The sequence below is a fragment of the Panthera tigris genome, chromosome A2 (genome assembly GCF_018350195.1).
Source record: "Panthera tigris isolate Pti1 chromosome A2, P.tigris_Pti1_mat1.1, whole genome shotgun sequence".
Taxonomy (NCBI): Eukaryota; Metazoa; Chordata; class Mammalia; order Carnivora; family Felidae; genus Panthera; species Panthera tigris.
In genome coordinates this window covers 24,874,644-24,889,073 of record NC_056661.1, presented here as the reverse complement: position 1 = coordinate 24,889,073, position 14,430 = coordinate 24,874,644, and the positions used below count along the sequence as shown (strand labels likewise).

At 43.8% G+C, this 14,430-nt stretch overlaps 1 protein-coding gene and 1 long non-coding RNA gene across 9 annotated transcripts in view; one reads left to right on the top strand and one right to left on the bottom strand.

Annotated features, from left to right (window-relative positions):
* ARHGEF3 (Rho guanine nucleotide exchange factor 3) overlaps positions 1–14,430 on the top strand; it is a 304,554-nt gene that overhangs the window by 226,383 nt on the left and 63,741 nt on the right. For 2 of the 8 annotated variants that reach the window (XM_007084429.3, XM_042979198.1), the window contains exon 1: positions 7,712–7,955. The exons of the other annotated variants lie outside the window; for them this stretch is intronic. In XM_007084429.3, the coding sequence (XP_007084491.1) occupies positions 7,860–7,955 (96 nt within the window). In that variant the 5' untranslated portion in view covers positions 7,712–7,859. Of the gene's footprint in view, positions 1–7,711; positions 7,956–14,430 lie in introns of those variants that run through there. 8 annotated transcript variants of the gene reach the window in all.
* On the bottom strand, positions 5,317–7,528 carry LOC122236677. The gene is made up of 3 exons (XR_006214855.1): positions 7,414–7,528; positions 5,924–6,054; positions 5,317–5,823 (listed from the first exon to the last, which is right to left on the bottom strand). It is a non-coding gene; the product is annotated as an uncharacterized LOC122236677 (long non-coding RNA).

Genomic DNA, 14,430 nt, shown 5'->3' with positions numbered 1-14,430 from the left:
ATAGAAAAAATACAGTTTAACCTGGAATCACAAACGTACAGAAGGAAAAAGAAGAAAATGCCTCTGGGGGGCAAGAAAAGGACAGATGAGCATGTTACAAGGTACCCCTGAAAATGGACTATTTGACATCCTTTGCCACCAGTTTCAGTCCCCCTGGCAAGTCTACCTTGTTCAGGAATTAGCGTAAATTGCCAGGTATGTGTAAAAAAAACGGAGGGAACTGAAAGCTCTCAGTAACATCCAGGACAGCCTCAGAGCTTATACTGCAGGAACCATCTCTCAAAGTGGTCTCAGTGAGTTTTGGATTCCTCAAGAAAAATGTCTACCCATGTCTACTTCTCAAAAAAATTTTTAACAGCCCATTTTGGTACTATGCATATGATTTCTTGGTCCCATCACAGAAACTTGATATATGCTATGTTCCTTATTGCAAAAATTCTTTTCTGGATTCACCTGTTCCGTGACAGCTTCTTTGATTAGCCCCATTTCAATTTAGTTTTCATTTTAACAAATATGGGTCATGGTGACACATGCTAGAAGGAGCTGAGCCACTACGGTGAGAGAGATAGATAACGATCCCTGTGCCCTTGTAGCTCACCGTCAGGTGGTGGAGGAATCAGTCGCTAGGAGCTGGGTGAGTGTTGGGGAAAGGGGAGCATAGAACAAAGGCTCCCCAACCTAGGAATCTAGGATAGCCTTGGATGAGAGGAATTATCCAGGAAGCCATTTGGTGGTTGTTCTTGTGATGCCAAAGAACTAAGTGATCATGCAGCAGTAAAAGTTGGTGAACTAGAAGCCTGTACTTTTGTTCAGCCTTCTGTTGCCAAGAAGTCAGTCAGTCAGAATAGTGGGCATGTGAGACTTGAATTGCTGAACTTGGTTTTGAATGTCATATGGAAAAATTCAAACATAGCAGAACTCACCTCCCACTTAACCAAAGAACCCAGTGAACCTGCACCCTCTGTCCCATCTATAGTGTTGTCAGACGCCCACGGCATAAGGAACATGTTAGCTAATGGGCTGCTCTCTAACACGCACCAGACGACTTCTGCTCGTACCACATGAGTGAGACACAAACAAGCTTGCCAGGAGTCCCCAGGTCTGCTTCTGCTCATTGAACTCATTCTCTAATTAAGGTCTTCTACACACACTACTCTCCTCCCTGTACCCGCCTCTCTCCTGCCCCAGGTCTTTTTCAAGTAAACATCTCAAGCCAACTGCCCTCCTCCCATTCTCTACTGCTACAGCTAATTTTTTAAAAGCTTAAATGCAGTCATGTCCCCTGGCCATGAAGATAAGCATGTTTTTAATTGAAACTCTGGATACCAGATTGTAAATCAAGTTCTAAGAGCCAGAACATGTCTCCTGGTGGGTGGCTTAGTTGGTAGTTTACTCGGAGTGTGGACTTGTTTATTTTTCATTGTATCCCTGATGCACCCATACGGATGCAGGCTATCCAACGTTGAATAGCTTGATGAGCAAATAAGCAGCTCTCCATGCCCACTCAGGATTTTGATGCTATAACCATCGGGCTAACTACCCTTGGGCACCTCCGGCTTGAGAATCTGTGGTTCAGAATATTCCTGGAATGGGGGAGGTGGGCAGGCTCATTTGGGAGCCGGCTGATAATTGTAACTCACACCACTGTGCTATTCAATGCACTTTGAGAGGGTTTATCAAAAATTCAAATTTCTAGAGTCCATTGATGAAGATTCCAATTCAGTAGACCCAAAGTGGGGCCCAGGTATGGATTTGATAAGCTTCTCACTTTATTTCACTACAGGTGGTGTCTGGAATTAATGTCCCTGAATTCCCAGAAGTCACATTTCCATAAATGTATAATTTTTCAAATCCTGGCCAGATGATATGAATACTGCTATCATTGATATACACATTTTACACATTTCTCCCACATTTTAATTTTTTTAGAATTAGGATATATCTTATAATTGATCACATGTTATAATTTAATTGGCAACATTTTTCTTTCTTGATAATACATAAAATAATAGCACATATTACAGTCTTTGGCATCTTAGGTTTGGTGAAATATGGTACTTTGATTTCTGAGTTTGTAGTTGATGGAAAACAGTTCTACTATCCAAAACTAGAATTTACATATTTTAGACAACAATTTCTCCATGCAGTGGTTAGTGTAGAAAACCTATATAACACATAACATTAGCTATAGTCTAAGGGGAATAAATATTTTTGGAGTGTAACAAATTTATTGAATTCTTGGTCAAAAGATATGAAATACTCTCAAACAAATTCAGACTACCCATAAAGTTCAAAGACCCTATAGTAGCATACAGAAAGTGTTCTAAAAACTGGCTTAAATTCTATAAGCAAAACAAGCCTGCTGATAGTAATCAGCTCAAATTGGACAGTCAGGATTCTTACTACAAATGAGTGAAGACAGGTTTCCAATCGTACATGCTGTGTGGTCAGAAATACCATATAACAAAAAGACAGTAAATTGAATCCCTTGGGATTTTTGTTTCATCACTGAGTTTGAGTTTCTGCCCCCCAAAACAATTAAATATGGTGGTGAAGGTTTTCCTGGGAAAGACCAAACTTTGACACATTTCTTCCTCCTCTCTGATTTTCTTCTTCAAGTATTATCTTTCATTGAAACTTTCATTTTCACTTATCGTTTGAAGTGCATTTTCATATCAGTAGCAGTTTAAGACAGTTTTCTGTCCCCCACCCTTTATTCCCCTATCTTTTGTTTTCTTGTCCTTTTGTGTTTTATGAAATACGTGATTTTGTTAAGTGTCAGGTTTGGACAACAGGGAAAGATTCTAGGCATGTCAATATTCTGAGGCAACTTGGCACTGAAGCATTTTTTCTTTGCTCCACCATGCCCAAACTGACATTTGTGATCGAGGTCTGAAGCAAGAATATCCTTAAGGTCAAAACCAACAGATTATCCTGATGCTATATTTCAGTTACACTCTCTAATGCAAGTTTTCTCAACAGCAGCATTATTGACATTTTGAACCTGTAAATTCTTTGTTGTGGGGCTGTCCTGTGCATTATAGGATGTCTGCCAGCATCCTGAGTCTCTATCCATTAGATGCCACCAGGACCCCACCCCCACCCCAATGACAATAAAAAATGTATTCAGACATTGCCAAATGTCACCGGGGAGACAAAATTGTCCCCAGGTGAGAATCACTGCTGTAATGAACTAGAGGTGAGGAATGTACCTGTCTGTGGTATATCAGGGCAAGACAAATATTCATTCCCTTTTAAAAAAACATAAAGTCTTGATTATTTTTGCATTATAGCTGGTAATCCACAGGATTAGCTCTATCTTGGGAGAAAGAAAAAGATTGTATCACTTAACCGGTTTTTCAAACTTGTTTCACAAAATGAGATCTTTAAGTGAATGAAAGAATGAAGTCTTCCAGCTTTAGAATATCCAGGGATATATTTTCATAAATCTAGCCTGGAGCCAGTGGACACAACCCCAGGCAGGCAGAGAGTAATAATACTGATATGATTTTGGATATTATCAGTGTTTCGTTGGTGCCATTTTTACCCGTCTGGCAGGAAACCACAGTCCTGATCTCTCAGAATTCACTGCCAGAACTTTTTCAGGCTTTTGACTCCCCTCTCTCATCAAGACTGAAGCGGCAGAGAGGAGAGGGAGCTCAGTCATTAGCTGGGAATGTTGCCCAAATGGAAGGGGGGAAGGGGGAGGTGTTGGTACACATGTGTATCCAACATGTACCTACATGACTGTGTGAGATCAGCAGGGGTGGGAGAGATAGTTCCAGATGCCAAGGAGCAGATGGAGGTGTGTGTGTTCGAAGGCTGGGCTGTAGAGGATTGGCTGCTGTCACCTGAGCTCCTTCTGCAAATGCACACCTTGCTGCAGAGGTTACAGTTGAAAGGCCATGTTTTAAAGTCAACCATACTCCTTGAGCAGATGTGTATTACACACCTCCCTGGCACAGAGGTTCAGGAATAGGAAGAGAAGAAAGGGGAGAAATGTAGCTGATTGAGCACCTGCTCTATAATAAACACTCTTTCATATTTGATGAATGAATGAATGAATGAATGAATGAATGAATGAGCCTTTAAGGAGAAAAAGAACCCACTAACTCTGATGTTAAGTGTAATGGTAACAGGACAAGGCATCGTCCCATTGGCTGAGAAGGTCTCCACAACCACTAACTTCTGAAGTTTCAGCCTCAGGCTGGCCTGTTGTGCTCACCGCCACAGCAGTGAGATTTGAGGAGTTGATTGATGGTCTCCCAGCCATGCCTGGCTGTCTGCTCTTCTGAAAGGAGCTAATAACCAGTGGTGGGCTTGTGTGTGGAGGCCCACCACTCCACCGGCAGCACAAACAAGCCCCACTCGGCCCAGGCGAGAATGCAGGCCCCACTCTTGGCACTGTTCCTGGAAACGAAGAACAGGCTTCTTTATTCCAGTCTCCAGGCTTCTGGCTAGCAAGGAACACTGCCCGGCTGTGAAGCGTTTTATAGGATTATAACGGGTTGTGCTAAAGGCGAGTTCTGAAAAGCACTTTGTGCCACTGCTTTGAGTGAAGCTGACTGTTAGGGCAGTGTTGTTCCTAAGCCCATAAACACACACACACACACACACACACACACACACACACACACACACACACAGAGGCAGGATAGGGAATGCCGGGCTCCTGGGGCCCACTCAGCTGGGCAGCACTGCAGAGTTGGCCTGGCTTCCCTCAGTTCTGACACCAGCCTCAGGAGTGTGCTTAGGAACCATCCTGTAGAGCAGCCTGCTTTCTGACAAAGTCTTTGGTCACAGACACCTCTGTTGGGAATCCTAGGCAGAATACCCAAACCCCAAAACTGCTAATGTTGGAGCAGTACACCACACACGGGGGAGGTTCTGAAGTCAGGGCACAAGGTAGACATTGCATGGAGTCAAAAATACCCTTGAAAAAATTTTAAATGTCTCAAGGACCACATACATACATGGCTTGTGTATACCCCAAATTGCCAGCTTCAGTTTACAGACCTTATTGTACCAAAAATATATGTCTTTAAACACCAGAGCCCTATTTATGGTGGTGAGACATTCATGCTTTGAGAAGCTTAGAAGCATCTGACAAGCCAAGGGAACTCCAGGTCCCCATCTTTCCTTTCACACTCATTTGGGGGCTTATGCTTTTTTTTCAGCATATGTAATGTATTCAGCATATGTATGTAAATGATTACTGGCCATTAGCAATCTCTTTCTATCTCTATCTCTCTCTCTCTGCCTAACATATCTGGCAGAAAACACAGAAGTTTGCTACACATATGTTCTGTGGCCATGTATATTAATTGATTTTTATTGTTCCAAATCTTTTGAGGAGGGGCAAAAAAAATGTTATGAGAGAGTGGATATAGCAGCCTTCCTATCAACCAGTATGACTATTCTTCGCTGTATGATAGTTGTACTTAAACTTGAGGTTAAAGTACCCACTTTTCCATGGGGTTTATGTGCTGCTACACTGGGCTTAGGGTATGCCAGACTCCCTGCCCAGCCCTGAGGATCCCGCAGTGAATGGACCAGTCGAAGTTTGCTAAGGTCACTCTTTCTCACCAAGTGCTGGAGGTGCACTTCCCAACTAGAGGATAAGGCCCAGCGAACTTGTCAAAGCTCGTCCTCAAAGGGGCTGTTGCTGGCCAGATCATCCTGTTGAGATGGTGGGTCTGAGGGGCCAGAGGAGCAGGAAGAAGACGGGAATGAGGAGCAGCTCCAGGTGCTTCAGCTCATATCCTCAGCAGCCAGGGTAGCCCTGAGTGAGGCATGTCACTGCCTCTCCTGGCCCTCCTTTGGCTGCAGAATTAATCAGGGGCTGTGTTAGTTGGGTGCCTTTGGAGATGACATTCCCTTCATGCCCCCACCAAGCTTGGTCAAGCTCACAGGGAGCACTTACATAAGCTCCCCAATCAGCACAGCCCGGGTTAAGAAATGAAGTTGTGTTCGGGAATACAGGTAGAAAAACCCAGTGGTCCATGGGCATCTTTCTCACTGCAAACCTCGTCTTCGATCACCTCCTTCCCACTGCTTGAGGATGTATATTTGAGGGGAAAAAAAATCCAGGTGTTTTCTCCAATCTCACCCGGAACCCACTAATTCAGGAGTCTCCTTTACACATGTGGCAACAATGGGGCTAGCAAAACTGGCCAGACTCTCTCTTTTCTGAAGGCAGTTTGTCCACACTAGCTGGACAGGAAAGTAGGTGAATTTAGTGCCAGGGTGTGTGTGTTTGGTACCTGGGATGAAAGATCTATGTATCATGAGGTTTCCTGCCTGGAAAGTGGAAACGGGATTCTGGCCTTAGCTGGAAGCAGAGAACACTGTAACAAGGTCTAGATATTTCCATTCCCATTACCTCCTGTACACCTAAGAAGTCAAAACAAAAGACATCAGCTCCCTAGACCACCACCTGCAGTGGTCATGACTTTGATGGGGGCCAGGGGGTGGGATTTCAACAGTGCAGTCTACAAAATAACTTTTGAGACAGTGATCATTTTAATATTAAAAAAATTAATTTCCCAAGTAACACATAAATATATTTTTCTTGTAAAAAATTTAAGAACATTAGTTATAAATTGAAAGTCTCTTTTACAGCCTTTAATTCCAGGTGTATACCTGGCATGGATTGCCTCCCCTAGCCCCAAGGGGACTTATAAGTTTGCTGTGCATCCTTCTGGATGGTTTTCAATAGTATTTACCTACATTTTGCTATAGAAAATACATGGTATTATGTAGATGTGTTTTCAACACAAATGGTATTAATATTGGGCTTACTCTGCAATTGTTCTTTAACTGAATGTGATACATACACTGGAGATCTCTCCATGCCACAACCCTGGACCCATCTTGTTTTTGACTGCTGCTGAGTGGGGTTTTGTAGGGAGGAGAATTTATTCAAGCATTCCCTGTTGATGGATATTACCGTGGTTCCAGTTTGGGGGTTTTGCTTGTTTGCTTTTTACTGTTCCAGACTGGACTGCAGCAAATGATCTTAGAATTGCCTATTGAACATTTACAATGTATTTCTCCAGTAAGGCATGGTATAGCCAACCGGGTCCTGCTGCAGAGCTTCATCTTGAACAGACCCTGTCAGACTGCCCTTGTGAGTGGCTGACAGCCACTAATCAGCCTCTTCATATTTAAAAATGGGTACAGAGGAAGGCGCCCAAGGGAAGTCTCTGGAAGTGGTGGAAATACATTTCCTGATTGTGGAAGTGGTTACGTGAGTGTTTACATTTGTCAACACTCAACTAACTATATAACTTAAAGTGGGCACATATTACTGTTTATAGACTATACACTCCAGTGACGTTCAGATGCTCATTAAAAAAAACACAACTGTGGGGGGTGGAGACTGGCTGGGAATAAGGCAAGACGGAATACTACCTCTTCTTAATATGGGCTTTTAAAATGCTGGCTTTTCCTTCCACCGGGTCTCCTCTCTACTCGCCGCCTCTTCCACTCCCAGAGTGAGGGGTAGTCGTTGCACGGGTGGCCTCGGGCCTCCGCCTCGCGGAAGGAAAAGACCCACGGTAGAATCGTCCCTCGCCTCGCTGGGGCGTTTCCGTGGGGCGGTACCTGGGCGTTCCAAGGACGCGCGGGGGCGGGGCCGAGGCGGTGCCCGCCCCGCCCCAGGTGGGCGTGCCCGCACTAGGCTCCGCCCCCTTTCAGCCGGAGAGCCGAGTCGGTCCCACCCGGCAAGAAGCCGGCTGTCAGTCTCCGTGCCGCCACTGCCGCCGGGCACCGTGGAGCTGGGGCCCCCTTTCGCCTGGGAGTTTTGTAGTCGCCTCGGGTCAGCGGTGACATCCCAAAGAGCAGGCCCGGCAGCCACCATGGTGGCCAAGGATTACCCCTTCTACCTCACGGTCAAGAGGGCGAACTGCAGCCTGGAGGTACCCCCAGCCAGCAGTCCGGTCAAGGACGCCGAGGTAGGGTCTCCACCTGGACCTCTCTGGGTCCATCTGTCAGTCCCTCTGTCTGTCTCCATCTCTCAGTCCCTCGGCTCCCTCTCTTTATCAGTCTCTCTCTGCCTGCATCTTTCATTCGGTGTGTTCCTCTTTCTTTCTCTCCCTCTGCTTCTGCGAATCCCTCTCCCTCTCCCCATTTCTCACACTCACTGTCTCCCTCTATGTCTCACTCTCTGTCTCTGCCTCCTTTTTGCCCCTTCTCTGTGGATCATCATGAGCCTCCTCCCCTATCCCTGTCCCCCTTCCTCTTGGCCAGGGAACAGCTGGCTGCCTCCTCACCCTTGCCTCTCGCATCCTGCAGGGCTCTCAGACTGTCAGTCTTCTGTCTAGACCCAACAGAGGGACTTTCTCTTACTGTATCCTTAGGCTCAGATGTCAGCCAAGAGCTACCTTTCAAGCTTGGGCTTCCTCTTGCCTGGGTTGGGAAGCAAGAGAAGGCCTTTGGGGGCCGCCTCACCTGTCAGGCTTGACCTCACAGTTGTTTGGAAGCAAAGACAGGACCTGGCACCTCTGCTTGTCGTCTGTGGCCATTGGGGTCATTCAGCTGGAAGTCTGGGGGCTAAATGAGTAGTCTGAGTGTCTTGTACGTGGAGCCCGAAAATGAATTAAACTCCTTGAGGGCAGTGGAAAGCTGTCTTGGAACACTAGAAACAATTATCTTTCTGAAAGGGAACTTTCCAGTGCCTTAAGGGTGATGTGAAGGAGTCCTCCTGGATTGTATTTCGTCTTGCCATTTACTTCTGTGTGTTATATCTCTGGCAAAGAGCTCAAAAGGCTGGGTTCAACTGGAAGAGAAAGCATCGTTCTTTGTCTTTAAGGTTCTTAGGGAATATAGTTGCTTCCATTAGACCACAGCTTTGCTGTGGCTGAGCTATAGTGGAACCCACGGGACCCAGCTCATCACTGCTGCTCATGTGTGTATCTGAGAGATCATCACTGTGCCCAACCACGACTGGGGAAAGTCTGGAGACAGATGTGCATCCGACCTTGTCGCAGCATTCTTAAGGGTTCTCTACCTACCCACCACCCTTGTGTCTACTTAGCTGTGTGCACTTGGCTCACTGAATTATGTATGTTTGGGAGGACAGCATCAAAGATTCATTGCCTCTAACAAGAGCTGCTCCAAGCTGACAAGACTCCAGTCTTCAGTTGTAATCAGCTTTCTGTAAGCTGAGCACAACTAACTTCTCATCCCCACCCCCACCCCACACTCCAGCTCAGTTGTATATTTTCACAAAGAGTTTTTGTTCCTAGTAGCTGTGGAAGTGTGATGGCCTTAATGGTGTTTGAATTTTTATGTAAGTTTTGACAAGATAGCACCAGCATACAGTTCAGGTTGTTCAGGCTTGGAATAGATATAATGATTTTTCCATAGGAACTTCATAATTTAATGAATATAAGAGCAGTGAAGCTAGTGCCCCCTCAAACTCCTTTTCAAGGACGCAAATCATAACCAAGTTTAATAAGTTGAAATGGATCAAAGGAAAGAAGAGTGAGAATAGCTCTGGACCCTAACCAGTCCCGTCTTGCCATCCCTTAGTCCTATGTTTTCTGAGCAGTTTGGCAAAAAGCTTAGGTAAAACTCATCTGCTTGACCTTTTCATATACTTAGAATATAAATATATCTGTATGTCACAAATGTGAGGAAAGACATGTATCACCAAATGTCAAATATTAGTTTTCTTCATGGTACCCAGATACAGATTTTAAAATGTGACTTATTTTCCTTTTTGGGGGATATCCTGGCATGGCAGTAAGGATGGGAGAGGGACAATTTTGAAAATGGTAAATATTTTTCAGGTATCACCATTGAAGAGAGAGAGAGAGAGAGAGAGAGAGAGAGAGAGTGTGTGTGTGTGTGTGTATAGTTTAAATCAGAAATATCATGTGTGCTCTATACATCCTGAAGCAGAAGGGTCCAGTGACGTGCACCTCCTAGCTTCATTTCCTGATAATGGTGATAGGCAAAGTTGGAAAAAGAAACCGAAGTGAATTTAGGGGGGTAGTTTTCTGGTTTCATTATCCGTGCAAAAGATAAGTCAACCCTTGTAGGCCTTACTTCTCCATAAGCAATTAACTAAAATATATTTTCTGCCAGCAGGTGTCGTCAGTATTTGTAAGTGTTTGAAGAACAGCATACCCTGGTATGCCTGTTGAAAAACATGATTATACACATGTTTATAAGCTAAGCATTGACTGTTAATTCTTATGAAAGTACTTTTTTAAGATTGATAATTTTTTTCCAAAAATAAGGTGGTTATAAAGAGAAGAACTGACTTATCCAAAGTGCTTTTTGACCTTCAAAGGAAGCGAAGCACCTGTGCCCTTTGGACATATAATGGCCATTCCTTTGGAATTTGCTGTGGGGAGGAGCACTGCATGGACAAGTGCCTTCTAGCATGGCTCCTGAGGTTGCAGCAGGCCTGCTGGGGAAAGCCACTCAAGGAAAGCCTTGCAGGGAAGGGCCTGGTGTGCAGTGGTGTGCATCTGATACCATACACTTGAGTTGAAAATCTGCAACAATAAACATTCTCTTAAATTCAAATCATATCAAAATTCCTACTTGAGATTTAAATGCTTTGTAATTTTTAAAATTTTGGCGATGGTTTCCAGTGAAAGGAAAAAGGTGATATATTTTTAAATTTAATTTTCTTTAAATATTTTCTCAAAAATATTTATTTTAAACATGAAAAGTATTATGCACGGATTATGATATTAATACAATACTGCTTCTTAATCTGGTACTTCTTTATGGCATGGATATGTGAGTTGGGTTGCAAGTGTTTACTTTTAATACCCATAACCAGATAGATCTTCCTGCTCTAATCGTTAACTGTGAAATCCAAGGACCTTAGTCCATTTTAGTCCATGGCTCTAGACTTTCCCAGAGAAGCATCGTTAAGCTTGCTCCTTCTGATCACTGATGTAGTTTCATTCAATTTATCTGTTTTCTTATTTGTTGGGCGCTTATTCCCATGCCAAGAGGGACTGGTCCTTCCAGGCATGTTAGGTCCTCTGAACACCTGACCAAGTCACAAGAAGGAAAACGGTTAGCTCTTAATGAATTACGCTGATTGTACGTTTAAAGGCACCATTTCCATATGGTGAAGTTTGTGTTTAAAGAAAGAAGGCTCTGGGGCACCTGGGTGGCTCAGTCGGTTGAGCGTCGGACTTCTGCTCAGGTCACGATCTCGCAGTTCGTGAGTTTGAGCCCCTCATCAGGCTCTGTGCTGACAGCTCAGAGCCTGGAGCCTGCTTCAGATTCTGTGTCTGCCTCTCTCTCTGCCCCTTCCCTGCTCATACTCTGTCTCTCTCTGTCTCTCAAAAATGAGTAAACGTTAAAAAATAATTTTTAAAGAAAGAAGGCTCTGGGGCACCTAGGTGGCTCAGTCAGTTAAGTGTCCAACTTCAGCTCAGGTCATGATCTTGTGGTTCATGAATTCAAGCCCCACATCGGGTTCTATGCTGACACAGCTTGGAGCCTGGAGCCTGCTTCAAATTCTGTGTCTCCCTCTCTCTACCCCTCCCCTACTCGTGCTCTGTTTCTTTCTCTCTCTCTCTCAAAAATAAACAAACATTAAAAATATAAAGAAACGTGGCTCAAATGAATGGATATGTTGGCTAAGGATGCTGGAGCCTGGTGAGAAGGTTTTAAGAGTTTGGGGTCAATCTCATTTTTAATGATAATACAAAGAGATGTTTCTGTTATTTTCTTTCTAAGAATATATCTGAAAATTTGATGGACAGCTCACTTTGAGTTTTAAGATGCACTATTTCAGATGTTGGTCAGGATTAGGCCAGATTTAGTTAGCAGAATTTGTAATCATTGCCTTTCTCTCAAAAGTATATGATCTGATTTTGATTCAGCCAGTATATTTGTGTGACTCTTGGAATGACGTGTATCTAGAAATGACGGAGCTCTATTCCTCTCCTAAGTACCACATCTAGTGTCTCACTTGAGACCTAAGCCATGTTGTAGGGTTAACATAAAGTACATATTTTTTCCCTCACTTTATGAATAAAGACACTGAGGGGAGGTGACTTACAGAAAGCCATGAAGAAAATCGGCAGCTAAACTGAGAGCCAATGCCAGGTTTCCTGATGGATTTAGTCCAGCATTTCATACAGTGTACCTTGTGGCATCTAAGGGTGTTTACCTCTGTGAAGAAAGAGGGAGGGGAATGAATACTTAACAGACATATAAAATGCTTTAAAATATTTTCTTTTAAGTATATAATCACGAGTGCTTTATGGAACTGAGGTGAACCCTATGCCCCTGCCATAATTTATGCCCCAGTCAGTCCACATGTGGACTTGAAAATTGTATGCACCTGGGGCTCAACTCCTTGCATGCCAGCTGGAGAGCTAAAGAAGTCAAATGGTTTCCAGTAATGTATACATTTCTTGGAATCTGTATCGTGTAGTGTTGAACTGATAGTATATATAACCAACTGCATGGAAATAGTTCTGAGGAGTTATTGCAGTTAGAATCCTGGTAGTTCTTCAAGTGACTAAACAAGTAGACTCCATGAATCATGTGACTTCAGATCTTGCTGGGAGGGGAGTAACATGGAGTTACCTAGGGTAAAGGCCATTGCTTGCTGGTAGCATCTGGTTATGGTCATCCAGCCATGATTCTGAGGCTTGTTCAGATGGCGTCTTGGCTTCCAGGATAGGATGTACATGAACTAGGAATAGATATATTGGAGAAAAGCATATTCACTTTACACATGTACATTTGAGTATGTTCAGGGTATCAACTCTAGACTGAGTCCTAATGCCATCACCTGCTAGTGGTATCACCGTGGACAAGCTACTCTGCCTCCCTAAGCTCTGTTTTCCTCAGTGTTAAAATGGGGTTGATGATAATTCCACCTTCTAGGACCATAGTGAGGGTCAATGAGATGATTCATGTATAGCACTTAGCCCAGTGCTTTGTGTATAGTAAATGTCCAATAAATAGCATCATCATCATTGAGACTTCTGCACCTTGAAAAGATTCCTCAAACATTTTTAATTAATGATCACCATCCTAATTTTCTGAGTGTTGTGTTACAGATAGCAGGGCCTCATTGTAGGTCTTCTCTTTATCCCCACAACACTCCTATAAGGTTGGTGCACTGGTCCCTTTTGGGAGAAGAAACCGAGACCCGGAGCTGGGTAGTAGCCTTTCCAGGATGGCTAAGCTACTAAGTGGAAGAGCCAAGATTCACACCCCAGTCTGGCCCCGAAGCTGTACTTTCCCAACCACATCACGTTGCGTCCAAATGACTAAATCACTGGTCTCCTCACCACATAACACATGAAGGATGAACCTGCTTGCTGGAGCAAATAGCCTCACAGTCAAAAGCCTACTTTTTCTGGGTGTCTGGATAGAAGACCCCACCATCACTCAGTGCTTCTGGCAGCTCACTTCGTAGAATGGCTACAACCCAAAGGAGCGGGAATTTGCAAGCCTCCATTTGGGGAGGGTTTGGGTAACTTCCGTTCTGTGTTTCTCAACACCAAGGAGCTGGTCTTTGGCAGAATTCCGCATGCTCAGCTCTGTGGAGGTGACACTGTTAGTTCTGCAATTAGTCATTTTGCTTATCTGCGTTAACCACCAGCCTTCCACCTAAACCAAATAACTGGAAGGCCCTGACTGCCATCTGGATACTTGCAAATTGTGTCATTTTCTCAAGACACTCTGAAACTGCCTATAAAATCCTGGACTGTTGCCACTGTTTTCATAACAACTGAATGAAAATAAATTACTGACCATATCCTAATTTTTGCAAAGCCCGGTGCACATGTAATTGTTATTAATGGCATGCATATATCTAGAAGAGCTACTTCATTTGTGATGTATGCATGCAATTGCCTTCCATAATTTGTCAGCATTGGTAATGTGTACAGGTCACACACAAAATGAGGAAATTGCTGTAACTGCACTGCCATGTATTTTCATCTTGGCTCATGGACTGTCAAGAATGAAGGCCAGTGGTTTCTAATGCCTTTCATTTTTAATGAATTGACACTGTTTATTAGCTTAAAAGAGGCTATGTCACACGATAATCAAGAAAGGCGTCTGAACCTTCATCTGGCTGGGAAAGGAGGGTTCTTTTTAAGTCTAGAAACACTTGTGTCTAGACCTTCTGTGTTTGAGCCATTGTATTCTTTTGTGAGAAGGCAGCCCCGATTATTACTAAACTTCAGTTAATTGGAGCAGAACCAGAAACCTTAACGGTAAAGTCACTGGACTTTTTTTTTTTTTCCTCCTCTGGCTCTTAAGATGAAGAGGTAAGGAGTAGCAAAACAGGCTCTTTTTTTTTTTCCGGGGATTTATGAAACACAAACAAAACTAGCCTTCAGGAAATGACCCAGGGTCATTGCATTCGAGAACCTTAGAGTGGGAAAGGCCTGTTGAGAACATGGAGCCCAGTGCTGGGGCCATTCA